The following is a 27,811-nucleotide window of genomic DNA, read 5'->3' as shown; positions in this document are numbered from 1 at the left end:
TTTTGTGTAAGCACACATCATCAAAAACACATCATCGCTACTGTGAACACGATGATGGCTGAATTATGCTGTGGTGATGCTTCACTGCAGCAGACCCTGGAAAGATTGTGAAGGAAGAGGGTAAAATGAATGCAGAAAAATACAGTGAAATCTTAGAGGAAAATTAATGCAGTCTGCAAGAGAACTGTGACTTGGGAGAAGATCTGTTTTCCAGCAAGTCAATGAGCCCAAGCACAAAGCCAAAGCCACACAAGAATGGCTTAAAACAATAACGTTAATGTCCTGGAGTGGGAAAGTCAGAGTCCAGATCTCAATCCAATTGTGAACTTGTGGCTGCTCATGAAAAGGGCTGTTCACTCTTGAGCAGTTTTTTAAAGTCAAATGGGGAAAAATTGCAGTGTCCAGATGTGGAAAGCTGATAGAAACCCATCCACACAGACTCAAGGCTGTAATTGATGACTTGAAGGGGGTAAATACTTATGCAATCAATTATTTAGTGTTTTTATATTTGTAGTCACTTTGTAGAGATGGGTTTTCACTTCGACTCGAAAGAGTCTTTTCCTTTTGATCAGTGTCAAATAAAGCTGTGTGTGGGTGGTGGAGAAGAAATACTTTTTATAGGCACTGCATTGACCAATGAGGAAATTAAATCATGCACTGACTTCTGGAAATCTGTTTCTGAATCAACAGAACATACACGTATCAGACCGTCTTATCTAACATACTGACAATATTTGCTCATATTTAAATATGCCTCTGGTTACTTTCCACTTTTCAATTTTTGCTGCCTATTGAAAGCAAATGACCTTTGTCATCTATTAAAAAAATGATAAGGAAAATGAAACATTTTATGAAGTCTCTCCTATCCTGTAGAAATAATCAGCTATTGAAGGATTACACACAAGCCTCTCAACTTAATGATATTTTAATGGACTTCAGTTTTCTGCTGCAGGTGAAAAAAAACATTTTCCCCCCAGAAAATGTATTCTTTTATACAAATATGCTTTATAAAAATGTGAACAAATCATGCCTTTAAGGCCATACTGGCAGAATCCATTATTAAAAGTTTATGATGCCAAGAAAACACATTTAAAAAAAAGATTTACAAGTGAATTATTGTAACAAAATATTCAGGTTAATAATCTTGTTGTAGAAAGTCTGATATTCAAAATCAAAATTTTTTTCCCTCCCCAAACACCACCAATAATATTCCCTTTTAATTATTTTTTTTTACACATATTAATTGTGTATTCTTTAATTCTTAAACATCTGAAAGTTTCTTAGAATTAAGTTCTATGGGCAATTAATCATTTTTAATCATTACATGCATGATTATAATCACAAATGGAAGCAGACATACATTAAAACAAAAGTACCATGCAAGGCCAGAAACAACCTGTATAATCACAATAAGGTAACTAAATGACTTTAATGATGCAAATCTATATAAATTTAGATTCCACTGCTTTCCAAGAAGACAAGTTTACTTGCACCTACAATTATATGAACTTTATTCCTGGCCTTGCATAAAAAGTATAAAAGTACTTGTGATAAATAATAAATCAACTGTAATTTTCTACAGCCATGTCCACTTGCGACAGACACTAACTCACTGGAGAAAAATGCAAGTATTACTAATGGCAACACTTACCATTTATAGAACTATACATATCATAATTCTTCCGTGCAGCTATATGAAATTAAGACCAACAAAGTACACAAGTTAGTCGGTGATATAAACATATTTATACAAAAAGAAATGGGCACCGAATCAGCCTTTAAGGTTTACTAGGACACCAGATTGAATTAGTGCCTAGCCTCTCTACAAGCAGGCCTTATCAAAAGATAGTTTAAATATATGTGAAGCATATACTAAATAATTCAAAACTAGAACCAAGCACCAAAACAAAAAAAAAATGCAGTGAGACAGAAGCAAATATAAAAAAGGCTGAATACATGAATGAAAATTGAATGTTTTAACCCCTCTTGCAAGGTTAGTAATATTACCTGGTCCATGGAAGTATTTTAACAAATCAACAAGCTTCTCCTTAAACATTATAGTTAAATGAAAAAAGAATCTTAACAGGAATACAAAAAATTACATGCACAACTTTAATTGCAAAATTTGAAAAGCAAATGTTTGCCAAGAAATATAAGAGCAAAATTTTGTCTTCAGACAGACAGGAGTTGCATCTGCCATTTTCTATCTAAAATTTCTTCTTGATGAATATCCTACAACTCTTTAGATCTTAGAAAGTTATTCCAATAACTAAACAAAGCTGCAGATTTGGAAGAAAATGATCACAATTGTGTTAAGTATCAATGATATATCCAATGTACAAATTAAACCTGGAATAAAATCAGCCTTCTTCCAGTAAGGCTGAATCAATAGCATTGATAAATGACTCTACATCATTGCAGCAGCTTATCTATGTCTTTGGATATGCTTTTTTAAAAAAGCACATTTAAAAATATTGGGGACTTGTTAAAGAAAAAAAGTATGACAACACATTCTAAATTTCAATCGTCATCCACACAGAGATCAGAAAACAATTTTATGGGAAAAAAAAGTAATATCTCGGAATAATCAACATGATTACCATCAGATACCACTTTCCCAAGATGGTGATGGAAAGCAAAAACTACAAAGAAGTTTTGTAAAAAAAAAATGTTCTCTATAAATTAATAAGTCTGCAGATTAAGATCAAACAATTAAGCTCTTTTTAAAAAACAGTGCCACAAGAAACTTTTATATTTGAATCATACCAAACAAGTTCACAAGAATAAATTCTTGCAGCATTTTAGGAAAACATTGGTAAGCTGCTGCACATCTTTTAAATCTGAATATCTGAACAGCTACTTTGTGTGTGACTCCTTTGACCAGTTAAAATGACAAGTTTAAATCTTCATTACAAGTAACCAACGTCAAACTAAAAGTTGCATTTTAATATCGATAAAGAACTTTGTAAGTTTTTAAAATGGGTTCTACTTTGAAATAAACTTATAAGTATGGAGCCTGGACCACTGCATGTTATATTATCAATATTCATCTATGCTATTTCCCACAGCTGACATTGCTGGACTGGAATCCTGGGAAGCAGTGGTAATGGCGACTATCCTGGGAGAGACAAGAACTTCTGCCACAGATGCCTCCATGTCCGGCGAGATATTTCCAACAGTTTGAACAACAGTAGCACCTTTCTTGTTCTGATGGGTTTTGACATGTTTTGAAAGATGATCACTGCGCATAAACCGCTTTGAACACTCTGGGCAGGAAAACTTCTTTTCACCTATAACACAACCAGAATGAATGAATTAATGGAGAAGATATTAAAATGTATTAATCACATACGGGGGCTGGAGAGCTGGAAGGTTTGGTGGTAGGCAAGTTGGGGCAGCATACCAATTTCACTACTTTTAGCTCAAGGAAAGCATTTGGGATCAAATTTTCAAGAAGACCGTTGTCCTTTGCAAAGTGTAGCACACAGGCTTTGAGTGCAAGTTAAGTATACAACAAGTAATATTTTCCCTTAGGTGAGGAGACTAAAATTGTACACAATACTCCTAGAAGATTGGACAACTATAATCATGATTAAAAGACAAAGGGAGAAATTACTGCAGGGTACTTGGAATCTATTTAAATGGAAATTTTATATTACACAGATATCAAATTGCACAACTTTAAGTACTGATGCCACGTATTTTCATTGTGCCATAAACACTAAACAGCACAAAATGTGTAGCTGCTTCCATAAATACTTGGCAGATGACATTTAATGTGAATAAGTCTGAGGTTATCCACTTTGAGAGTAAGAACAGGAAGGCAGATTATTATCTGAATGGTGTAGAGTTAGGTAAGGGAGAAATACAAAGCGGTCTAGGAGTCTTTGTTCATCAATCACTGAAGGTGAATGAGCAAGTGCAGCAGGCAGTGAAGAAGGCTAATGGAATGTTGGCCTTTATTACAAGGGAATTGAGTACAAGAGCAAGGAAATCCTTTTGCATTTGTACAGGGCCCTGGTGAGACCACACCTGGAGTACTGTGTGCAGTTTTGGTCCCCAGGATTAAGAAAGGACATCCTGGTTATAAAGGAAGTGCAGCGTAGATTCACGAGGCTAATTCCTGGGATGTCCGGACTGTCTTACGCAGAGAGGTTAGACAGACTGGGCTTGTACGCGCTGGAATTAAGGAGATTGAGAGGGGATCTGATTGCAACATATAAGATTATTAAGGGATTGGACAAGATAGAGGCAGGAAATATGTTCTAGATGCTGGGAGAGTCCAGTACCAGAGGGCATGGTTTGAGAATAAGGGGTAGGTCATTTAGGACAGAGTTAAGGAAAAACTTCTTCTCCAAGAGAGATGTGGGGGTCTGGAATGCACTGCCTCGGAAGGTAGTGGAGGCCAATTCTCTGGATGCTTTCAAGAAGGAGCTAGATAGATATCTCATGGATAGGGGAATCAAGGGATATGTGGACAAGGCAGGAACCGGGTATTGATAGTAGATGATCAGCCATGATCTCAGAATGGGGGTGCAGGCTCGAAGGGCCGAATGGTCTACTATTGTCTATTGTCTATAAATATATCCGCTTGCCTCACCTTCAGGAGAGATTTAAAATACAGTGGATTCTGGCTAGTTGGGCCTTCGGTTATTTAGTGCAGCTATTTATTTGAGCCAACTTTAAAAGAACAAAGACTAATCAAGGAAATTGCTGAGATTCCCTTCATTTATTTGGGACACTATGCTACTTAATTGGTGCAGGAAACGGTTGCCAACCAGGTTTTAACTGGTGTTAGTCATTAACTCGCCACAGCATACTTAAAGTGAAGTTATTAAATAGCGTCAGTTGTGTGTGTTAAAAAAAAGAGATTTCTATCACTGATAGTTGGTTAGTAATAAGTAGCAAGACAATTCAGAACTGTTCTGCTCACTCCGGTTTCAAGTATTGAGGCTTGGAAATGCCAGAAACAGCCGGGAGTAAAGTGAAAATGATTTCACAGCTTCAACAAGATAGGAACTATGAATAATCTGAAGGTATCAACGATCATTTTGAATGTTACTATATGAATATGAATATTTGGAGGACGCAATCATTGATAGCACTGTATGAAAGCAGTTCATCATCTACACTAGGTGTCTGCAATGATTTTGTTCATTTACAGTCAGTCAAAAGAACACAGCAGTGTACACCGAATTCCTTCATTGATAACTATTAGGAAATAATACAGTTTTATAGTACTGAAGTAGTACTGATAGTGTTCTAAGTGTTTCATTTAAATATAAAATTTGTTACTCTGTTAAATGTTGTTTGTTGTTTTTATACCTTTTAAATATGTTCATGAAAATTCAGCTAATTGGGGCAGCGGTTTAATTGAGCCAAAATGTACTGGCCCTGGTGTGCCCCACTTAAACAAAATTCATTGTATTTGAAAGATGCAATGATCTGGTTTAAATTCCAAGGGTAAATTGTCATGGTCATCAGTTCATTCACTCATATATGAATTTTAAGCAATGAGAGTTCTCCCTGGAAAGATTCATTGGAGTAACCAATGACAAGATTGTATCTACGGCACATGCAAAATACAAAACTCAATTTTCACCCTCTGCAAAAATAAGTTCTTCACAAAAAAAGTCCCCAGTTCTATATTCCTACACAAAAGAAAACATCCACTCTATCAGACCTTCACAGCCTTTTAAAATCAAGCCCCTTCTTCAACACTTCAAAAGTTCAAAGGAAACCCAAAACCTGAGCCTGTCTGATCTTTCTTCATTAGATAATCTGCCCTTTCCAGGCAAAGCTTCGAAACTGTTTCCTCACATATCAACACCCTTCCTTAAATAATGAGGATCAACACTGCTCTATATAATTAAAGTGAAGTCTCCTGACTTTAGGGTTCAATTCCCTTAGCAATAAAAAAAACCTGAAAATCTGCTGAACAATTTTTGATCTGAAGTGAACCATTTTTCTTAAACACTTTTTAACTACCATTTGTCATATGAAATCAGTCAGAGTTAAAGCATGACAGCATGCCGTTCAGCCCAAATTCCCCAAGTTCTGTCCAACCTGAGGTTGAGAGGGATATGGGTCACTTGTCTGCCTCTGGCCAGTATCTTTCTCTAAGTAATTCTCAAAGTTCAAAGTAAATTTATTATGAAAGTGCATAGATGTCACTGAGATTCATTTCTTGTGGGCATACTTAATAATGTCTATAGAATAACTATGAATCAATGAAAGATCACTCAACTAGGGCATACAACCAGAGTGTAGGTAATAACAAACTGTGCAAATACAAAAAGAGAAACAGAATTAATAAACAAGTAATAAATATCTTGTTGAATACCTTCTGAAAGTCCAACTAAACATCATCTACTGAGTCTCCTCTGTCCATCCTGCCCATTATTTTCTCAAAGAATTCCAATAGATCTATCAGGCAAATTATTAAGGAAGCGTTGCTGACTTTGACCCATTTTATCATGGGCCTTGATACCCCGATATCTCATGTTTCATAGTGGACCAACATCTTCGCAACTACTTAAGTCAGGCTACTGGCCAATAATTCTAATTTTTCTTTTCTTTCTTCTCTCTCTCACTCATTTCCTTTACTCCATTGTAATACTGATACCAAATTAAGAGCCCGTGGTATTACAGGAAAGTTACTAACCTGGTTAGAGCATTAGCTGATTGGTAGGAGGCAGCAAGTGGGAATAAAAGGATCCTTGTCTGGTTAGCTGCCCATGACTAGTGGTGTTCAGCAGGGGTTGGTATTGGGACTGCTTCTTTTCACGTTATATATCAAATATTTAGATGATGGAATAGATGGCTTTGTTGCCAAGTTTTCTAGACGATACGAAGATTAGTGGAGGGGCAGGTAGTGTTGAGGAAACAGACAAGATGCAGAAGGACTTAGATTAGGAAATAGGCAAGGAAGTGGCAAATGAAATACAATACTGGAAAATACATGGTCATGCACTCTGGTAGTAGAAATAAATGTGCAGACTATTTTCTAAACAGGGAGAAAATGCAAATATCTGAGATGCAAACATATTTGGGAGTCCTTGTGCAGAACATCCTAAAAGTTAAATTGCAGGTTGAGTCAGCGGTGAGGAAGGCAAATGCAATGTTGGCATTCATTTCAAGAGCAGGGATGTGATGTTGCAGTTTTATAAAGTATTGGTGAGGTCTCACCTTGAGTATTGTGAACGATTTGGGTTCCTTATCTAAGAAAAGATGTGTTGGAATTGGAATGGGCTCAGAGGAGGTGCACAATGATGACTCCAGGAATGAAAGGGTTATCATACAAGAAGTGCTTGATGGCTCTGGGTCTGTATTCACTGGAATTTAGAAGGATGAGAGGACATTTCATTGAAACCTTTCGAACCTTTTGAAAGGCCGAGACAAGAGCAGATGTGGAAAGGGTGTTTCCCATCGTGGGGGAGTCTAGGACAAGAGAGTACAGCCTCAGGATAGAGGGGCTTCCATTTAAAACAGAGATACAGAGAAATTTCTTTAGCCAGAGGGTGATGAATTTGTGGAATTTGTTACCACAGGCAGCTGTGCAGACCAGGTCATTGAATGTATTTAAGGCAGAGATTGATAGGTTCTTGACTGGACACGGCATCAAAGGTTACAGGGAGAAGGCTCCAAATGAGGCTGAGGAGGGGAAAGTAAGGATCAGTCACAATTCAATGGCAGAGCAGACTCGATGGGCCCAATGGACTAATTCTGTTCCTATGTCTTATGGTCTTATTATAATTTATAGTTTTTTATTATTATGTATAGCACTGCAAAACCACAAATTTCACATGTGCCAGTGATATTAAACCTGATTCTGAGGTTGCAGCATGCATTATATGCCTTAATTTCTAGCAAGCTGCAGCAAATAACCTTTGCCTGAGAAATCTTACCAGATTTTCTACCTAAATTTAACTTTTTGTTAAAGCATTATTTACACACGTATGATGTACAAAGACCATAATCAACTTGTTCTTTACTGTTGTTCAGTGGGTCCAGCTGCCAAGGAGGTTCTTGAGCCATATCCAATTATAATTTACTGCCATGTGGTAACATTTCACTTAGTTGCTGCAGAATCATCACCAACTTCTACAACTGAAAACCAAATATATTACTGTGTTTGGTATACAGTGCCCTAATTAATAATTTACCAAGTTTCTGTCTATCAAATGCAACTAAGTGCTGAATTTGGATAATCTGTCACAGACATTCTTAATACTGAATTTCAGCCTTCGCAACTTCGACCGCAACAGCGAAGTTACAAATATGCTCCATCACAGACAAAAACGCAACTGGAACCTCTGCTGAATGCAAAACAATCATCACAATGAAACAAAAAATAAAATGAACTAAATTTTGCTCTGCTAGATCATCAAATTACATTGCCATTAATTAGCTTTCCCCCTGCAGGTTTAGGTTTCTAGAATGTTTTCAATGGCAGGTTGTGACAGTAAAAGTCAAGTCAAGTCAACTTTTATTGTCACTTCGACCATAACTGCTGGTACAGTGCATAGTAAAAATGAGACAGCGTTTTTCAGGACCATGGTTTACATGACACAGTACAAAAACTAGACTGAACTACGTTATTAAAAAGAACACAGAGAAAGCTATACTAGACTACAGACCTACACTGGACTGCATAAAGTGCACAAAAACAGTGCAGGCATTACAATAAATAATAAACAGGACAGTAGGGCAGTCCAGGCTTCGGGTATTGAGGAGTCTGATAGCTTGGGGGAAGAAACTGTTACATAGTCTGGTTGTGAGAGCCCGAATGCTTCGGTGCCTTTTCCCAGACAGCAAGAGGGAGAAGAGTTTGTATGAGGGGTGCATGGGGTCCTCCATAATGCTGTTTCCTTTGCGAATGCAGCGTGTAGTGTAAATGTCCGTGATGGCGGGAAGAGAGACCCCGATGATCTTCTCAGCTGACCTCACTATCCGCTGCAGGGTCTTGCGATCTGAGATGGTGCAATTTCCGAACCAGGCAGTGATGTAGTTGCTCAGAACACCGAGCAGCTGTTAACATCAGACAACTCTGATTTTAGGAAGCTGTCTGTTATATTTAACTAATCATGTTGAGGCAGTGGAAAATTAACACAACGAGAGAGGAAAATAAATTAAACCAAGTAAATTCAAGGTCTAAACAGTTGCAATTAAGTTGGATTTTAATGAGTAGAGAAGGAAAGTGGATAAAAAATAAGTTAGGTTTCTTTTTGTACTTAAATGGAATTTTCCTCTAAACACAAATAAGGCACTACATGGAACTGATAAATAAGGAACGAGATGTCATGTTAATAAATTAACTTTCGGGTTGCTCGAACTCTAACAGCATTTATCTAGTCAATGAAAGGCTATTATAACTACAATGGGCAACACTTATCTAAACTTTCCTGATCAAAACTTTAAATCGAGGCTCTTTAAAAGCTCACCATCATTCTGGTATGAAAATCTGGGTCAATATCACATGAAGGTTAAAAATTAGTTTATACACCCTACCCTCATTATATGCATCTTCATACTATGCGGATTCAGTTATGCGAGGAACCTATTTTTACCAATGTCTCCTTATATGCGCCCCAAACTCTCAGTTATGCGAGAAGCACTGCAGGTGCACGCACCTCACAATCTCACTCCCGCCAGTCTCATATTGGTTTTGGCAAGGTGTGAATGTGTGATTTTGCACTCTTAAACTTTTGTTGGTTTCACCTACAGTGCAATGAATTTGTTCTTGAAATATTTAACTATGCCTCCTAAGCGTCCGATGTCATGTCCTGGGCTATCAGCTGAGCGGCAGAGAACAGCTTTAACACTTTAAAAAAAAGTAGAAATTATAAACAGCGTGGCATCAGTTGAAGGTAACACAGCTCTGGGATGCTACTGCCGGGAACAGAATCTTGCCTTTGAAGTTCTTTTGTTGCTTGACAATGCGCCAGCCCATCTTAAACATTTGGACAGCATTCATCTTAACACAGCAATGCGTTTCCTGCCGCCTAACACAACATCGCTGATTCAACCACTTGACCAAGGTGTGATCCACATTCAAGGCGTTTTTTTTTTATGGCCAACTATCTCTCAGATGCTGCAAGCAACAGATGATTTTGAAAATCCCGGGAGTTTACCCACGGTGAGGGAATGGTGGAAGTTGGAACACTTGGTCCAAATGCCGATGTACATGGACCCAAGTTTAGAAAGGAGTCAATATTTCAGTCGTTCCCTGCTGTCTTCCCTACAAGCACATTTATGCTGAAAAACAATATGCTGCCAAGCAAACAACCCTCAGCACTTTATTCAAACCGGTGTCATTGCCTGCTGCCAGGAGTTTTAAGAGTTCTGTGAGTCTTCCTTCACCCCTTGCTTTGCTTGATATGACCCCGACACCACAACAACCACTCATCTCCCTGAGTGAACACACCAGCCACTGTTGGTGACTACTGTACACCCTAGTATGTTAACTTTCTATGATTTGTTACATTGAATATTACCTTAAATTGATGAAATATAATACGAATGTTGTCGTATTGGTATGAAAATGTGAATAAGTTACAGATAAAACATATTTAGGAAGCCCTCCAGAACGCATCCCTATTTTCTCCATTTAAATAATTATTCACATCATGCGTCAACTGCGAGGAACATATCCCCTGCATATAACGAGGATAGGGTGTGCTTCTAAAGACTGAAGATTAATAATCAATCACTGCAACAAAATTGGACTGAAAGTTTGATCCAGAAGCTGAGAGCCTCAGCCAAACAGTTTCCATACAACTGCAACACTAACAAAGCATGACACTGAAATGGAAAAGGACCTTAGGCCAAGCAAGAACTCCAGCCTGAGGAGCGACTTGGACCTGCTCCAGTCTGCTACCAGGTCAACAGCAGATGCCACTTCATTGGTTCTCCACTCATCACTGGAATATCTGAACAGTGACTATGCATACACAAGGATACACTTCCCTGTGTGCAGCTCAGCATTTAACACTGCCATCTTAGACATTAAGCTCCATGACCAAAGCCTCAATGCTTTCTTGTGTAACTGTATACTCTATTTCCTCACTTGCAGAGCCCAATTAGTAGATTGGCAACAACATTTCCTCTACAATCTCCATCAGCACAGGTGCACCACAGGGCTCTGTGCTTAGTCCCTGCTCTACTCATATTCTACTTACGACTGTGAGATTATATTTCAGTTTGTTCCATGACAGCACTGTTGTTGTCTCATCAAAGGTGGTACTGAATTGAAAATCTGATTGAGTGGTGCTTTGGCTTTGCTGACTCACTCAACGTCAGCAAAACCAAAGAGACTACAGGAAGAAGAAATCTGGAATTCATGAGCCAGTGCTCATTTGGAGATTGAAGGTGGAGAGGGTCAGTAACTTTAAATTTCAGGGCGATCTACCCTGAGTTCAGCACTAAAGTGTCATTTCAAAGAAAGCATGGAAGCGTTTCTACTTTCTTATGAGTTTGCACAGAACTGGTGTATCATCGAAAACTTTGACAAATTCTTATAGATGAATAGTGGAAGAGTATCCTGGCTGGTTGCATCACGGCCCGGCATGGAAACAGGGGTGTCCAAGTGGTAGATACAGCCCAGTTAATCACATGAAAAGCTCTTTCCACCATTGAGCACATCTACAAAAAACACTGCCACAAGAATGCAACACTCATCACTGAGAACCCCCCATCATCCAGACCATGCTCTCTCCTCACTCCTACCATCAGGTACAGGAGCTCTAGGCCCCTCACCACAAGGTTCAGGAACAATTATTACTCTTCAAGCGTCAGGCTGCTGAACCAGTGTGGACAGTTTCACTCACAACACTGAACTGATCACTTCTCCAGGGCCCTGCAACTCATATTCTCAGTAATATTCATTTACTTATTATTAAGTTTTTTGTGTCGTTGCACAGTTACATCAGTTGTCTGGCCAGTCTTTGTGTGTAGTTTTTCATTGACTCTGTTGCATTTCTTTGTTCTACTGTGAATGCCTGTAAGATGATGAATTTCAGGGTAGTATTTGGTGACAAATCTGTAATTTGATAATAAATGAACTTTAGAAAGAGCTTGCTATTAGCTGATGATGTACAGAGTTCAATTCCATTATTGGCATCACAAAACAAGAAATATTAATAATATCATACAATGATCAAGGAGAGTTTAACCTCCTATTCCCGACAGTCAATGGCAATATATCAAGCTTCCCCTCATTACCACTGACAGGAAACTTCCTTAGAAGAACAGAATAATGCTGTGGCCACAAGAAGATTTCAAAAGCTGGGTGTCCTGCAAGAGGGACAACTCCAAGCTGCCAGCCTGTCCTCATAAACAGGGTAGGACAGGTAACCGAATTAACTAAGTAATCAACATATTGAATAACAAAAGAGAGAATACTACGAATTGGAATTGAACTGAAGACAGGGTGGTTTGAATACCACTCAAGATTTTGTCTTTGCCAGCACTGCACAAGAACATTTTTCGGTAGAGGAAATGGGGACAATGTCAGGGCAAGTTAAACTAAGAAAGGATGGAGATGGGAAGTTCTTCATGCTTTGTTACTTAAGATTCAAGATTGTTTATTGTCATTCTTCAGTGCAAAGGGGAACAAATGATTGTTACCCTCAATCTGATACAGCACAAACAAACACAATAAAATGCAATAAATGCACACTAAATCAGCTTATATACAGAGATTGTATTCTATATTTAAAAATCCCATACACTTCATAACTTCCTGAAATGCTCTTCCATCCTCTTAAAGAGATGCAACATTTGTCCTTTCACTTCCTCCCTTCTCACCACCCAAACAATCTTCTTACATAAAGCAGAAACTGATTTGTACCTCCTCTCATCTACTTCCATTCAGTGGTAAGTCTGCAGTCTTCACAACAGTGAAATGAAATGTAGATCAAGAGACACCTTTGCGGAATACTGTACTCTGCCATAGGGTGAGCTTCTCTTCAGGATTGAAGAACGTCCACTTAGAACAGAGATACGGAGGAATTACTTTGGTCAGAGGGTGGTTAAGCTGTGGAATTTATTGCTACAAGCAGCTGTGGAGGCCAAGTCATTGGGTGCATTTAAGGCAGAGATAGATAGGTTCTTGATTAGCCAGGGCATCAAAGGGTATGGGGAGAAGGCAGGGGAGTGGAGATGACTGGGAGAATTGGATCAGCCATGAATGAATGGTGGAGCAGACTCGATGGGCTGAATGGCCTAGTTCTGCCCCTATATCTTATGGGTGCCCAAATACTTTTAATTCCTCATTGGACCTTCGTACACTCACATTGAAGGAGATGAGGAATAGCACCTCAACTTCCATTTGGGCATATTCCTGAGTCAAAAGGATAAACTGGCAATTTCTGAATATCCACCTATAATTAGGTCATGTTTCCCTTTCTCCGTTAACAATGCTCGATCTGCTGACTTATCCAATACTGCCTCTTGAATTACATAGCTTTTATGTGTTTCTTTGTTTATTTACACTTGGTGTGTCTGTCTTTTTTCGTAAGTGCTCTCATCATAGTATGGAGATAACTGCACCAAAATGCTCAACCCTGACCTCTTCTTATCAAAATGCACTCCCTTTGTCCTATCCATTTCACAACCCCACCTTTTCTGCTATTAAAACTAGTTATTTTTCTTCCCCCCACCCCCCACAGTTCTGACAAGTGATCACCGACCTGAGATATTCACTGCTTCTCTTCCTGGCACTTCTGGCACATTTGTTTTTAGGACAGCTTGTTATGGTTGCTAAGGTTTATAATCCACATTACCCTGTTCAAATGCATGTAATTCAGATCAAAGCATTTTGTAAAGCTACATTCACTAAAATAAATGGGACTTCAGGGGCCTGAAGAAAAATAATCGTATGGAATTTCTTTCTTACTTAATCTTTACACAATAATATCTCTGACAACAGAATATAAAACAGCAGTGTTCATGGAGAGGTATAAAAAGACTTTGTTACTATTGGTTTGGTAGTATTAGTGGTGCTATTACAGCTTGAGGCATCGGAGTTAATTTCTGGCGTTCTCTTTAAGGCGTTTGTACGTCCTCCTTGTGGAATGATTGGGTTTTCCCCAAGTTCTCCAGTTTCCTCCCACAATCCAAAGACATACTGGATAGGTTAACTGGTCATTGGAACTTGCCCCATGATCAGGTTAGGGTTAAATCGGGGTTGTCAGGGGCAGCTAGAGGTGCACAGCTTGAAGGATCAGAAGTGCCTACTCTGTGCTGCATTACTAAATAAATACAAAGAAATATCTGCTAAAAATCAGACGGGGCACTTATTAAATAAGTTCAACCATGCCTGGAACATTGCTAATTACAGCAAAAATGTGTCCCTCATGCTCAAGTTCCCCTGTGTGCTACTTAGGGATTGCAGCTCAGTAAGTACTTGCCTAAGATAAACTCCATAGTTCATTGTTACTGCAACTTGTGGGCCAGTTCAGACAGCAAGAATAGCAAGTTAACATGGTTTAAATCAGTTATTAGCTATTTTGATTGTCTTTCAAGTGTTCCCAACCTGGAGGTCCACAGGCCCTTTGCTAAATGGTATTAGTCCATGGCATAAAAGGGTTAGGAACTCCTGTTAGTCACTTTGTTTAACTAGAAGCACAACTCTGCCGATCCAGTGATTTTGATTAAAAATATCATAATGCATAACCAATGTTGAAGAGAGTCACTAAGTTTTCCATTCTATGTGTAGATACAATATTTTGCTCAGATGCAAGGATCATGTTTTTTTGATTTCTCAAGTGTCTTCAATATACTCAGCTGTCATGCTGGCAGAAAAGCTCCGTACAATGCAGGTGACACTTCCATTGTATCTTGGATAACGGATCACCTGACTGGCAGACCACAATATGTGCACTTTCAGAGATGTGTGTCAGACATGGCCTTAAGCCACACAGGAGACTGTATTGGCTCCCTTCCTATTTACCCTGTATACCTCGGACTTTAGATACAAAAGAGTCATGTCATCTGCAGAGATTCTCTGATGACTCGGCAATAGTTGGGTGTATAAAGGGAGGACGGGAGGATGAATACAGGGCCTTGGTGGAGGACTTTGTCAAATGGTGCAAACTGAATCATCTGCAGCTCAACATCAGTAAGTCAAAGGAGATAGTGATGGACTTAGGAAGACTAAGTCTGCACTGCTCCCTGTTACCTTTGTTGGTGAGGATGTGAATGAGGTGAGGACCTACAAGCACCTGGGGGTGCACCTGGATGACAGACTTGAGTGTAACACCAACACAGAGGATGTGTACAAGAAGGGCCAGAATCGCCTCTACTTCCTGAGGTCCTTTGGAGGATGAAAGCTTCTTCTTCACACGTTCCATCAGTCTGTTGTCACCAGTACAATCTTCTATGCAGTGGTGTGCTGGGGCAAAGGCATCAACACGGGTGATGCCAACAGACTCAATAAACTGATTAGAAAGGCTGGTTCTATTATAGGGGTCAAACTGGACACACTGGAGCCTGTAGTCGAACAAAGGACCCTCTGGAAAACCCTGGCAATTCTGGACAATGCTTCTCACTCTCTGCATGCCACCATGGTTGAAGAAAAGAGCGCTACATGAGGTTACTCTTACCCTCCGCCATTAGGCTCTATAATGAGTCAACCTGCAGCCTGGGAAGTGATGACCCCATCCTCTTAGACTTTATTAACCCCAAGTTACCAGAGCTCTGCTTAAGCTCTGTTTACCACACCCTGCTATTGTGGACACCCTGTGCAATACCACCCTCACTGCTTATCTGGACGGTGTGAATGTGCATCCATTACTGAATATTACAGTAATTCTTGAACTACCATCTCATCAGTGTAAACTTGGAAATCTTGTAATCTTTGACTTGTAAATCTTGTACATCTTATTTTTAAGGCAACTTATTTTTTTATTCTTCTTACTTCTTTTCTAATATTTGTATATCTGTACACTTGTAATGCTCCTGTGACATTGTAATGTCCTCTGGGATCAATAAAATAGATATCTATCTATTCATTAAACATGCCCCATTTCCCGGTGTCCAAAATCTAGACAGGCGCCAGTGCCTTTCCAGGGGAGGCAAAGGGGATTGGGAAAAAAGTCTAAAACATCAATAACAGTGAGTTAGTAGAATGCAGGGGCAGGATCCCAGTTCCAGAGTCGCTCATTCTCTGAGGTAACCGGAATTAGATGCTAGGATTATTCTGTTTATTTCCATTTAAAACTAATGTGATGCCCTGGTTAAGATGTTTATTGCTATGCTGTAGGTACCTCATTTTAGCGTTCTGCAAGTTCTGCTTTCAGCCTGTTTAGGTTTGAGCTGAGATATGGGTCTTTGTTGTTCACCTTAGGAATCTGCTACAGAATTGGGAGAAAGTTCTAGAAAACGCTGGGGGGTGGGGGGGGAAGGAAGCCTTTGTTGGAGAGAGCTGGGAGAAAACAAGAGAGAAGATGCTGGAGGACGTCCTCCCTGTTGCACAAAGTGCTTTGTGCAGATGAATGGCTTCGAGGAGGAAGAAGCAATACTCTCGTGGGCGATCCTGATTGTTCAAGATGGATTTCGAGTGACATTCGGAAGGAAGTGTGTGCTTTTACACAGACCAAGGGTTCAGCGCCGAGCTACAGACAAGGTCAAGATTTGAGCTCCACCGTGCACATGTGACTGTTTCAAGTACAAAAGGCCTTTTTTGGTTTGTATTCTTTCCTTTAATTACTATATATTGGGCACAGTGTTACTTCTTGCTGGGGCCAGTAAATCACACGGCATTCACACAAACCGAGGTTTGGGTGGGCAAGACATCCAATCTCAAGTCATATCCACCCTACATGTACGGAACCTGGGAAAGGTGGGTGTTCCTCGCCACAGAATCCAGTGGCTGTCAACGAGGGGCTAATGAGTTGCATTTCCAGAGACACCCAGTAAAAGGGATTTAACAAAAACTTTGCATTCCTGGGACGCAACAGTCACGGTAAAGGCAGAAAAGTTTATTGCCTATGCCAGGTATCCAAAGGGTGTCAACCATATTGTCTGTTACTCATATTGCAAAGGTTGCCAAAAGAATGAAGGCAGCAGTTTTACTTTTCTAGATATCTTAATTAAATTTGCTGAGTTTTACATCAATACACCTGCAATCATACCAGGGCTTTTTGACCGCTGCACTACAAATGTTTTTTTTTACTGCATTACATCACTTGTCACAGTATGACCAGAATTTCTAATTTTGAGCATACTAGTCCAAAAACAAGACACCATCTTCTACACATCAGAAACTGGGCACAGATCCTCCCCTAATTGAGTGTCCTGCTCCTGAGAACTGTCTGTATCTCAAATAGCTCACGAGCAGGAAATGCAGCTGTGAACTGAGTTCTCACACAGCAGAAGATTCCTGCAGCCTTGCAGCTGCCCACGAATTCATTCTACTGGTCTCTGAAAAGCTCACTCATATGTATGGGCTGTACATAACCCAGGCGTTTGTGGGCTGGGAAGGACCTATAATGTTTCAAAACATGGTACAAGGGATCTACAAAGTGATCTAAATTAATCACCAATATAAAAAAATAATTGATTACTTAAGTATTCACCTCCTTTAATATGACATACCAAATCATCATTGGTGCATGTTCTCAGAAGTCTCATAACTAGTTAAATGGTGCAGTCAAGGTGTTTCGATTGTAGTGAAAATACACCTGCATTTGGAATATTCTGTGCTTTTATTCCTTCCACCAAAGTGCATGACCATACACTTGTCGACACTGTATTCCATCTGTCACTTCTTTACCTATTCTCCTCATCTGTCCAAATCCTTCCACAGTCTCCTGGCTTCCTCAACACTACTTGCCCCTCTACCTGTCTTTGTATCATCTGCAAACTTGGCCACAAAGCCAACAATTCCATCATCTAAATCACTGACATACACTATAAAAAGCAGTTCCCAGCACCAACTCCTGCAGAACACCATTAGCCATTGGTAGCTACTCAGAAAAGGCTCCCTTTATTCCTGCTCTTTGCTTCCTGCCAATCAGCCAATGCTCTGTCTATGTGAAAATCTTTCCATCGGCTCTTATTTCATTAAGCAGTCTCATGTGGCACCTTGCCAAAGGCCTTCTGTCAATCCAAGTACGTAACATCCACCAATTTGCCTTTGTCTACCCTGCTTGTTATCTCCTCAAAGAATTCCAACATTTTCCCTTAAGGGAAGCATGCTGACTTTGGCCTATTTTATCATGTGCCTCCAAATACCCCAAAACCACATCTTTAGCAATCAACTTCAACATCTTCCCAACCACTGAGGTCACGCTAACTGGCCTATAATTCCCGTTTTTTCTGCTTCCCTCCCTTCTTGAAGAGTGGAATGACATTTGCAATTTTCCATTCTGCCGTACTATGCCAGAATCAATTGACTCTTGAAAGATCATTACTAATGCCTCCAGAGTCTCTTCAGCTACCTCTCATACAGCAAGATCAAGCAGGTTGAAACTTTATTCACTGGAGTATAGGAAAAAGAGGGGTGATTTTTGTTTAGAGATGTATAAAGTCATGAGTTTTTTTCTCCCCCCGGGTTGGCAATAGCATGAGTTTAAGTAGAGACAGAGATTTAATGGGAACCTGGTTGTACTTTCTCGACCCAGACAGTGGTCAGTATATGGAATGAGTTGCCAGGAGAGGACATACAGTAAAAACATTAAATAAAAACACTTAGGCAGGTACATGGCTAGGAAAGGTTCAGAGGGACGTTGACCAAACTAGTTTCGATAGGAACCTTCTTTAGCATGGCCCAGTCGGGATGAAGGGACTGTTTCTATGTGGAATGACTATATCTGGTTTATGGTCATAATTAATAAACAAATAAATACACATACGCATGTATAAAAACATGTTAAAAGTCAAACACAAGTGGATTCGGATTCACACAAAACGAAATTGCTAAGATGACAGGTTTCCTCTCCGAAATAGTGAACATGATGAATTAAAAAACTATATAGTTTATAGCTTCTGAGATTATTATTAAAACTAATGGCTGCAAATTCCAGACTAACAACCTAATTTAAATTCCACAGATGCCATGCTGGGATTTAAACCTAGGTCTTTGAATCACCAGCATTGGTCTCTGGATTATTAATCAAGCTATAAATATACTTTCAAGGAAAAATACTGTTTAAAATAAAAAAAAAGTACCTTCCCCTTTGTCTCTTAATCAGCAGGCCAAGAAGCAACATTGAAATCTACAGGGTTTCACATCCAGGTCAGGATCTGAACAATTCCCCATTGTAATGCTTTGGAACTCTGTCAGGACTAGACCACGTCATTCTTTTCTCAACACGGATACCATCGCTGGAGCACAAGATGTAAATATTGAACTTCAGTGATTGTATACAGCGCCAAGACAAGTTTAGAATGAATCATACTTTGGATTCTGTTTGGTACATCTGGCCACAGTTTACAAGGTTTGGCCTAGAATGTCTCAACCCCATTAATTCCCTTTGGAAAGCTCTTGGGGCAACATTAAGTGTACTTACACTATCACTAAAGACGATCTATCATAATGATGGTTGTGTTATTTAACATGAAGCCACAGAGCAATTTCATTAATAAATGCTGAAACCATTGCAATGCTCACAAGATGGCAACTATTCTACATTTTATTATACCTGAAACCACAAAAAAATGGCTATTTATTTGATTTCAGTCACAGATCTAAATCTCTAAATCCCCAAATAGCTTTGGTTTTCAACCAATCTCACTTAAATAAAAATGGAATCACAATCCAGTTGACTCAAAACTTGATCAGAAACTCATTCTTGGATGTAATAATTTTCTTGAGAAAAAAACCTTAAAAACTCTATTGCTTTCTTTACATTATATTTAATAATAAATGAATTTAAACAACATGATCAAGATTAGTAAGCTACATTAACCTGGATAACATACACTTAGAACAAGATTCATTTAAAGAAAACACTTGAAGTTATGTACTGCAGTACTTTGAACTAACTTCAGCTGTCAGTTAATGCAGCATGAAAATTGAATTCAGAACCACCTATCCATTTGGGGATCATGCTGTTGGGTCCTGTGCACACATTTGTGGCTTTCAGTGTACTGGAATCCAGATTGGTGAAAGTATTCGTATGTAAGAATTGAACCACTGCCAGATGAGACAGACTGTGATTTGACACCAGAGCTGCTAGCCCAGCAGCAGTACTTAGTAAGAGATCAACATTTACCCAATTCCTTCCTTCTACCTCAAGATCCTCTATTGCTGTGATTCCACACACATCCGCAATTCATACCTTTTAACTTTTACAAGTCGCCAAGGACTGGTAATGTCAACTTCTTAAGATCTTCTGCCAATTTCAAGGCTTCTAGACAAGACTGTCATTGGATAAGTTAGGAAGGCTTAGAGTTGCAGTAATTTTCCCATGAGAACTACAGTGAGGAATATCTTACACAACACCTGGGCTTCCATAAGGATGTCATCAACAGAAACTATCAGCAGCAGCAGCCACAACTAAAATTCCAAAATGGTGTTTGGACTGAGCCATCTTCAGAATTTTACATTTTTGTTTCTTTTGGACTCAGATATTTTTCCAGTTCTTAATGCTTAAATGACATGTCCTTAGGACTAATTTGGAAAAAGCACTGATGAAATCAAGACTTTAGAAATATAGTTGCAGTCTCCCCCAGAGTGGAAAGTATGATGACCAGTTGGTCTCATCTTGCCACACTGTTTACTTATAAATATCTTATTTGTTGAAGATGTTTTTTTAAAAAAATCCAGCATTGTACATTGCTAACCTGTGTGAGTCCTTCTATGCCTCTGTAATTCATCGCTCCGTGTAAAACGCTTTCCGCAGAAGAGCCAATTACACACAAATGGCCGTTCACCGGTGTGCCAGCGAAGGTGTGCCCGTAAATGGGATGTTTTACCATAAACTTTTCCACAGCCTTCCATGTGGCAGATGTGCTGTTTCTTCTTCCCTGGCTCAGTAGAGGTCCTATTCAAAAGATAAGTTACAGAATGAAGATCTAAGAGCAAAAAAAAATTAAATCAGCCAAATTTTTTTGTAAACTAGTTACTTAATATACTGTATAGTTCTGCTGTATATGACTGCAAGAAAATGAATTTCAAGTATATAGTGACATATACATACTTTGATAATAAATTTACTTTGAGCAAAGCCAAAAATGGCCTATTGGTCATAAATCTGTTAGGATACCAGTTATATGAACTCAGCTGCTTGTTTGGAAGGGTCCCAGATACATTGGAATGATAACTTTGAGTTGGCTTTTCCCAGATGGCATCCACCTTCCTTATTTTGATGGCAATAAACTTTATTAGTAGATAGTGTAAATACAGCAGGGATAATTAGAGGTAAAAAGGGTGAATTCATAAAGGGTGATCATGTTTCACTTGTAAGTTAATTTGACATAACCAGTTATTCTTCTATCCATTTCCTTTTAAGTTAGATCCCTTCATAATTGTGATACTCTCAGCTGGAAAGTGGACAGAAATTTTAAAATTTGAAGGATTCTCTTCAAGTGCTGCCTCTTGTACTCCTTGCAATTTTGGCTTCAATTCCTGATAACCTAGTTAGAGACTTGGTTCACTCAGGTATAAAGAAATAACACCTTTTATGTATTCTTTGAAACGAAGATTAAAACTGCACCCGCGTGAATCTCTGCAGCAGCTGGCGACCTGACAGTATCTGTCTCAGACGCCAATGTCAGAACATCCATCAGGAGGGTGAACCCTCGCCAAGGTGTCAGGCCCCAACAGAGTACCTGGCAGGTCACTGAAAACCAATGCCAACCAACTGGCTGGAGCGGTCAAGGACATCTTCAAACCCTGCACTGCTTCTGTGGGAGGTTTCCATGTTGCTTCAAAAGAGCATCAATCATTCCACTGCCCAAGAAAAGTAGAGTGAGCTGCTCTAACGACTATTCCCCAGTAGCATTTCCATCTACTGCAATGAAGAGTCCTTTGGGAGATTGGTTATGGTTAGAGCAAGCACCTGGACCTGCTGCAATTCACCTACTGCCAGAACACGTCGACAGCAGATGCAAACTTGCTGGTTCTCACTTGGCCTTGGGCCACCTGGACAACAACAATATCTATGTCAGGCTGTGGCTGATTGATTGATTACAAATCAGCGTTCAACACCATCATCCAATCAGTACTAATCAACAAGATTCAAAGCCTGTTAATTAAACATAAACTGTTATGTGCATACTATAACATTCAGAAATATAGTAAGCAGTTACTTACTTATAATTATATAAAGCACAAGCAAATAATTAATTGTTACATTGCAAAGCAAAGAATAATCTAAGAATTAAACATTCGGATCCAATAATTCCCCCTTTGATTCAAAATCATATGTTTAGAATCATTACATCTGAAAATTCAGAGGCAGGAAAACATGTGCTATCTACTTATGTATAAAATAATCAAAACACTAATTAAATTATGAAATATCAAAGGGTATATATTCTTCAAACTATTCAATAGATCATGTCGTGGTTAGGCCGATTAGTATGCATACTTGTGAAAGTTTGAACTATTCTGTTAACGATAGCCTTTAAACAAGTACAGAAATGTGCAAGTTATGCTAACGCATATTGGTATGAATAATAAGACTTGCAATGCTGAGTAACTCCAGCTTCTGAATCCAATCAAAGAAATCCCAACCATCAGCTTGATGTGCCTCAGCTGCTTCTTTATAAATATGATCAGCTAAATTAGTTATATCTTCAGACTCGTCAAGTACAACACTCCTTGCTTACAACTGCACGCTCTCTTAACTGTTGAGCAAATATCCGATGCCACACAATTTTCAAAGACCATCTTACACACAGCGACCATTTCTGTTGTTACTTTTCCCAAGGTTTCAGCAGTACTGTACTAAGCCTGCAGCAACAGTTCAAATCTCTCATACTCCCTGTAACACCATAGAATGGGAATAAAATTGATGAAAAATTATCTGAAATGTCTCGTTTACTTCTAGGCTTGGGAGGCAAAGGTAAGGTGTGCGCAGGTAAGTAAGAAGATCCTAGCTAATTACATGGAGAAGCTAAATAAAGTTCTACAGATCAAGTTCATGTTCAGGTTCACTGTCATCTGACTGTACTGTGGAAACGTCCTAGGCACATATAGATAGCAGTACTGTATAAACAACCAAATGAAACAATGTCCCTCCAGTAACAATAAAATACATATTGTTCCATGAACTTACACCATTCCTTATTACAGTCGGCGCTCCTTATCCGCGAGGGATTGGTTCCGGGACCCCTCGCAGATACCAAAAAACACGGATGCTCAAGTCCCTTATTCAACCTGTCTCAATACGGTGGACCTTAGGACCCAGTGGAACCCCAGACCTTAATTAACCTGTCTCCGTGTGGTGGACATTAGGACTGGGCGGCGGGGCTCTGAATCCGCAGTGTTCCTGTTCACAAAAATAATCACGATCATGATTAAAATAAAGTGGAAATAATAAAGCGTTTGGAAAAAGGTGAAACGCCATCGCTCAATGCAAAAGCTTTAGGCTACAGTTGGTCAACGATCAGAACAATTTTAAAGGATAAAGTGAGAAAGGCCCTGCCCAGATGAAAGCTACAATTATTACTAAGCAACGCAGTGGTTTAATTATTGGAATACATACGTTTCTTAAGTGTTTTTTATGCATAGAAAGGTAAAATGTATACTAAGACAAACGTCTGACTGACGCTAAATAATACCAGATGTACTTGTTCCGAGTTACTTAGTAAGAGAACTTCCGATTTTTTTCGATCCTGATCCACGATAACCCATGTACATCCTCCCGTATATTTTAAATCATTTCCAGATTACTTATAACACCTAATGCAATGTAAATGCTACGTAAAATAGTTGTTATACTGCATTGTTTAGTGAATAATGACAAGAAAAGAAAGTCTGTACATGCTCAAACAACAAATGCTGGAAGAGCACTTCCAGGTTTTCACGATTTGCGGTTGGTTGAATTCTCGCATGCGGAATTTGCGGATAAGGAGGGTCGACTGTACTTGACAAGAGCCTTATTGAAGGGTAATATTTTTCGGTTTGTCAATGGCAATTCTAGAGTCATTATCCCGTTTAGGACAACCTAGAGAGTAATTGAATGAACTATGCCCTACTGGAGTAGTACCTTCTGAACACAAACAAAAGGTAGCTTTTATAGTGAACACATGTAAGCTTTGTCATGGACATTAGATGTAGATATATCCCAGGACAAGACATGAATAGGTCAAATATGACAATTTATAAATTATGGTGATATTTACATAAACTATCCAGTTTAAGACAATATGTGCAGGGGCATGATCATTGGATATTTGTGTCTTCCTTGAGAATAATGAATCATAGGAATAATGTCAACATCACCATTGTTGGAGTGTTTAATAAAGAGGATGTATTTTGTTCTGGATCAGCAGGAATGCCTAGGATAGGTGAATACAGGCAGTCCCCGGGTTACGAACCAGTCCTGTTCCTGAGTCCATCTTCAAGTTAGATTTGTATGTAAGTCGGAACAAGTACATCTGGTATTATTTAGCGTCAGTTAGTCAAACGTTTGTCTTAGTATACATTTTATCTTTCTATGCATAAAAAACACTTAAGAAACATATGTATTCCAATAATTAAACCACTGCGTTGCTTAGTAATAATTGTAGCTTTCATCCGGGCAGGGCCTTTCACATTCTCACTTTATCCTTTAAAATTGTTCTGATCGTTGACCAACTGTAGCCTAAAGCTTTTGCATTGAGCGATGGCGTTTCACCTTTTTCCAAACGCTTTATTATTTCCACTTTATTTTTAATTTGCGATCACTTCCCATCAACAGAACAAAAACATGTCGGGCAGCAGGTCCCGACTTCCACTGGCTCCCGAGGTCCGCTGGGTCCTAAGGAACACTGCATTGAATTCCCCGGGTTTGAAAATCCACTGCACTGAGACAGGTTAAACGGGGCAAGTGGGGGCTATGCTCGGTTTGCGTATTTGATCCTCCACAATATTCTGCGTGAGAATTTAAACTGGAGGTGGCAGTGTTCTTTTGTTATGAGGTCGAGTTGTGAGCTTGACATAAACCCAGCAGGAATGGTACGGGAGTCATTGGATCGACATCAACCCGGCACGGGAGCGGTCTGTCAGTGGATCGAACTCAGGAACCTCCGTTCTTGAGCCGGCACTGATCTCACTGCGCCACCAGCCGACCAGAACAGGGGGTGCGGGGTCAGGGTGAATCCTCCTAAGTAAAATACTAAGCCAAATACTAAGTTACACACTCAACACAGTGTGAACGGCAATGACTTAAAATGGCAGATGGCTCGAGATCAACTTAAAATGGCGGACGGCGTTCTCCTTCCTTGGTTCTTAAGTACGAGTTGTTCGTAAGTCGGGGGCTACCTGTATTTTGAAGTGTGCGGTATATATTGACATACCCAACAGCTGGAGTCATTAACAGCATCAACAATTTCATGTAATATTCGCAAGTATACAATAACAGTCATCGCAGCTACCTTTTGCTTGTGTTCAGGCGGTACTATTCCAGTAGGTCATAGTTGATGGGAAAATTGGCAAAAATGTAACAACCAAGAGTATTAGAATGAACATCATGACGACGACTTGATTGAAGTCTTCTGTCTGATTAGTGATTTGCTCACTGTAGCCCAGCAATGTAGGCACTAGGTCAAAGGTTTCTAGCACTTACTGCCCTTGCCAGATACCACTTTAGTTCGCTCACAGTGGCCGGCCCATATCCACTTACTTTTACCTTCTGCCTTCATCACCGATTTGGTAATTAACAGCACTTGAAAAGGACTCTCCCATCCACCTCACAGTGATTACCACTTCGAACAGACTTAGTCTGGGGTTACTCTGATGCTATGAGAGACCATAGGAAGGGGGCGTAAACTGCAGTAGGCCTTCCTCATGATGTTTGTTGTTGTCTGAGGATTCCATTCATTCATTCGACTTATCCTGATGATTCTGGATGACGTGGACAATTAAAAGACCATTCAATGTTCATCAGTGGACGTAATCCCTGACAAGCACTCCCAGTGAAATGTATTCTTTGGTCAGGGTCAATATGACACGACAATCCCCCACCTAGAAACATAGTCCCTGATCAGAGTTTAAGCTGTGGGTGTGGCAGCAACTTTACTTGCTGGAATAACTTCCTCCCATCTTGAAAACATGTCTATTACTACCAGTACATCTAAGCATCCTTGACAACTTGGTAAAGAAATGTAGTTCCACTTGTAAGTGTAGGAATGAACCAGGTGGGGCAGGAACACTGTGACGGAGAGCACTCCACACGCACTCACCCACTCACCCTTGTTACTCTGCTGTCGTTACACTGAGTATCTGCACTTCAATGACTTCCCTATTATATTCTCATAATGGGTCCTGAACCGAGCTGATGCTCTTGGGTTGGCTTTATGGTCCCTTTCCTGCCATAAACGGCAGAATATTCCATTCCTTTAGTAATATACTGTATTTAATGTACATATCTCCATTTAGTTTATAATGATTGCAACTCCCTAACCAGAAGTCCACAAACTGTCTGGATTAGTGATAGTATCTTCTCCTCACTGATGATCAACACTGGTGCACCTCAGGGATGTGTGCTTAGCCCACTGCTGTACTCTCTGTATACCCTTGGCTGTGGGGCTAGGCATAGCTCAAATGATCTATAAATTTGCTGATGATATAACCATTGTTGGTAGAAACTCAGATGGAGACAAGAGGACATACAGGAGCAAGATATATTAGTTAGTTGAGTGCTGTTGAGGCAACAACCTGGCACACTGTCAGTAAGACAAGAAAGCTGATTGTGGACTTCAGGAAGAGCAAGATGAGGAAATATGAACCATCCTTATAGAGGGAGCAGAAGTGGAGAGAGTCAGCAGTTTAAAGTTCCTGAAAGTCATGATCTCCAAGGATTTAACCTGGTCTCAACACATTGATGCGGCGATAAAGAAGGCAATACAGTGGCTATATTTCATTAGCAATTTGAAGATATTTGGTTTGTCACCCAAAACACTTGAAAACTTCTATAATGTACTGTGGAGAGCATTCTGACAGGCTGCATCACTGTCTGGTATGGTGGGGGGGGGGGGGCGTTGCTGCATAGGATGAAAGAAGCTACAGAAGTTGTAAAATTAGTCAGCTCCATCTTGGGTCCTAGCCACAGACCGGTGCCTCAGAAAGGTGGCATGCATTATTAAGGCCCCCCATTACCCAGGACATGCCCTCTTCTCATTGTGACAAGTCAGGAATGAGGTACAGAAGCCTGAAGGCACACACTCAGCATTTCAGGAACAGCTTCTTCCCCTCTTCCATCAGATTCCTAAATGAACATTGAACCCACGAATATAAAGCTTGATTTTTGATGCATCTAATAAACAGGCTTGCACTAAGTGCCAGTCATTACTCATGTATGTAATACGTATGTATAATATGTACTTGCACATATACACACACACACATATACGTATCTAATACTTATAGTGGCAGCAGTGGGATGGCGAGTTGCAAAGTGGTGTGTTCGACCCAGAGAAGAATGGGGTTGTGGACCCAAGTCTGGAAATCACTGAGGCTAAAATATGGACTAATGCCTGGGGAACAGCGATCCCACAGGAGGAAGAACTTCGACCAACAGACAAACTCAGGCCAGAAACAGAAGGCACCACCTCCGAACCCTCCCTGGGAAATCTGTTCAGATATTTTTTTTGCCTGCCCAGCAGGGGAGAGATGATACTTCTTGGAATGAATTCCAAAGCTGGGGAAGAGTCCCAA

At 39.7% G+C, this 27,811-nt stretch overlaps 1 protein-coding gene across 2 annotated transcripts in view; it reads right to left on the bottom strand.

Moving 5' to 3' along the window:
* Positions 1–909: 909 nt before the first annotated feature.
* sp4 (sp4 transcription factor) overlaps positions 910–27,811 on the bottom strand; it is a 73,044-nt gene continuing 46,142 nt past the window's right edge. For both annotated transcript variants that reach the window (XM_059972675.1, XM_059972676.1), the window contains exons 5-6: positions 20,791–20,990; positions 910–3,290 (exon numbers count right to left, since the gene is read on the bottom strand). In XM_059972675.1, the coding sequence (XP_059828658.1) occupies positions 3,040–3,290; positions 20,791–20,990 (451 nt within the window). In that variant the 3' untranslated portion in view covers positions 910–3,039. The remainder of the gene's footprint in view (positions 3,291–20,790; positions 20,991–27,811) is intronic.

Source organism: Hypanus sabinus, chromosome 6 (genome assembly GCF_030144855.1).
Source record: "Hypanus sabinus isolate sHypSab1 chromosome 6, sHypSab1.hap1, whole genome shotgun sequence".
NCBI lineage: Eukaryota > Metazoa > Chordata > Chondrichthyes > Myliobatiformes > Dasyatidae > Hypanus > Hypanus sabinus.
The sequence above is the reverse complement of the archived record's forward strand: the minus strand, read 5'-3'. Positions and strand labels throughout refer to the sequence as shown.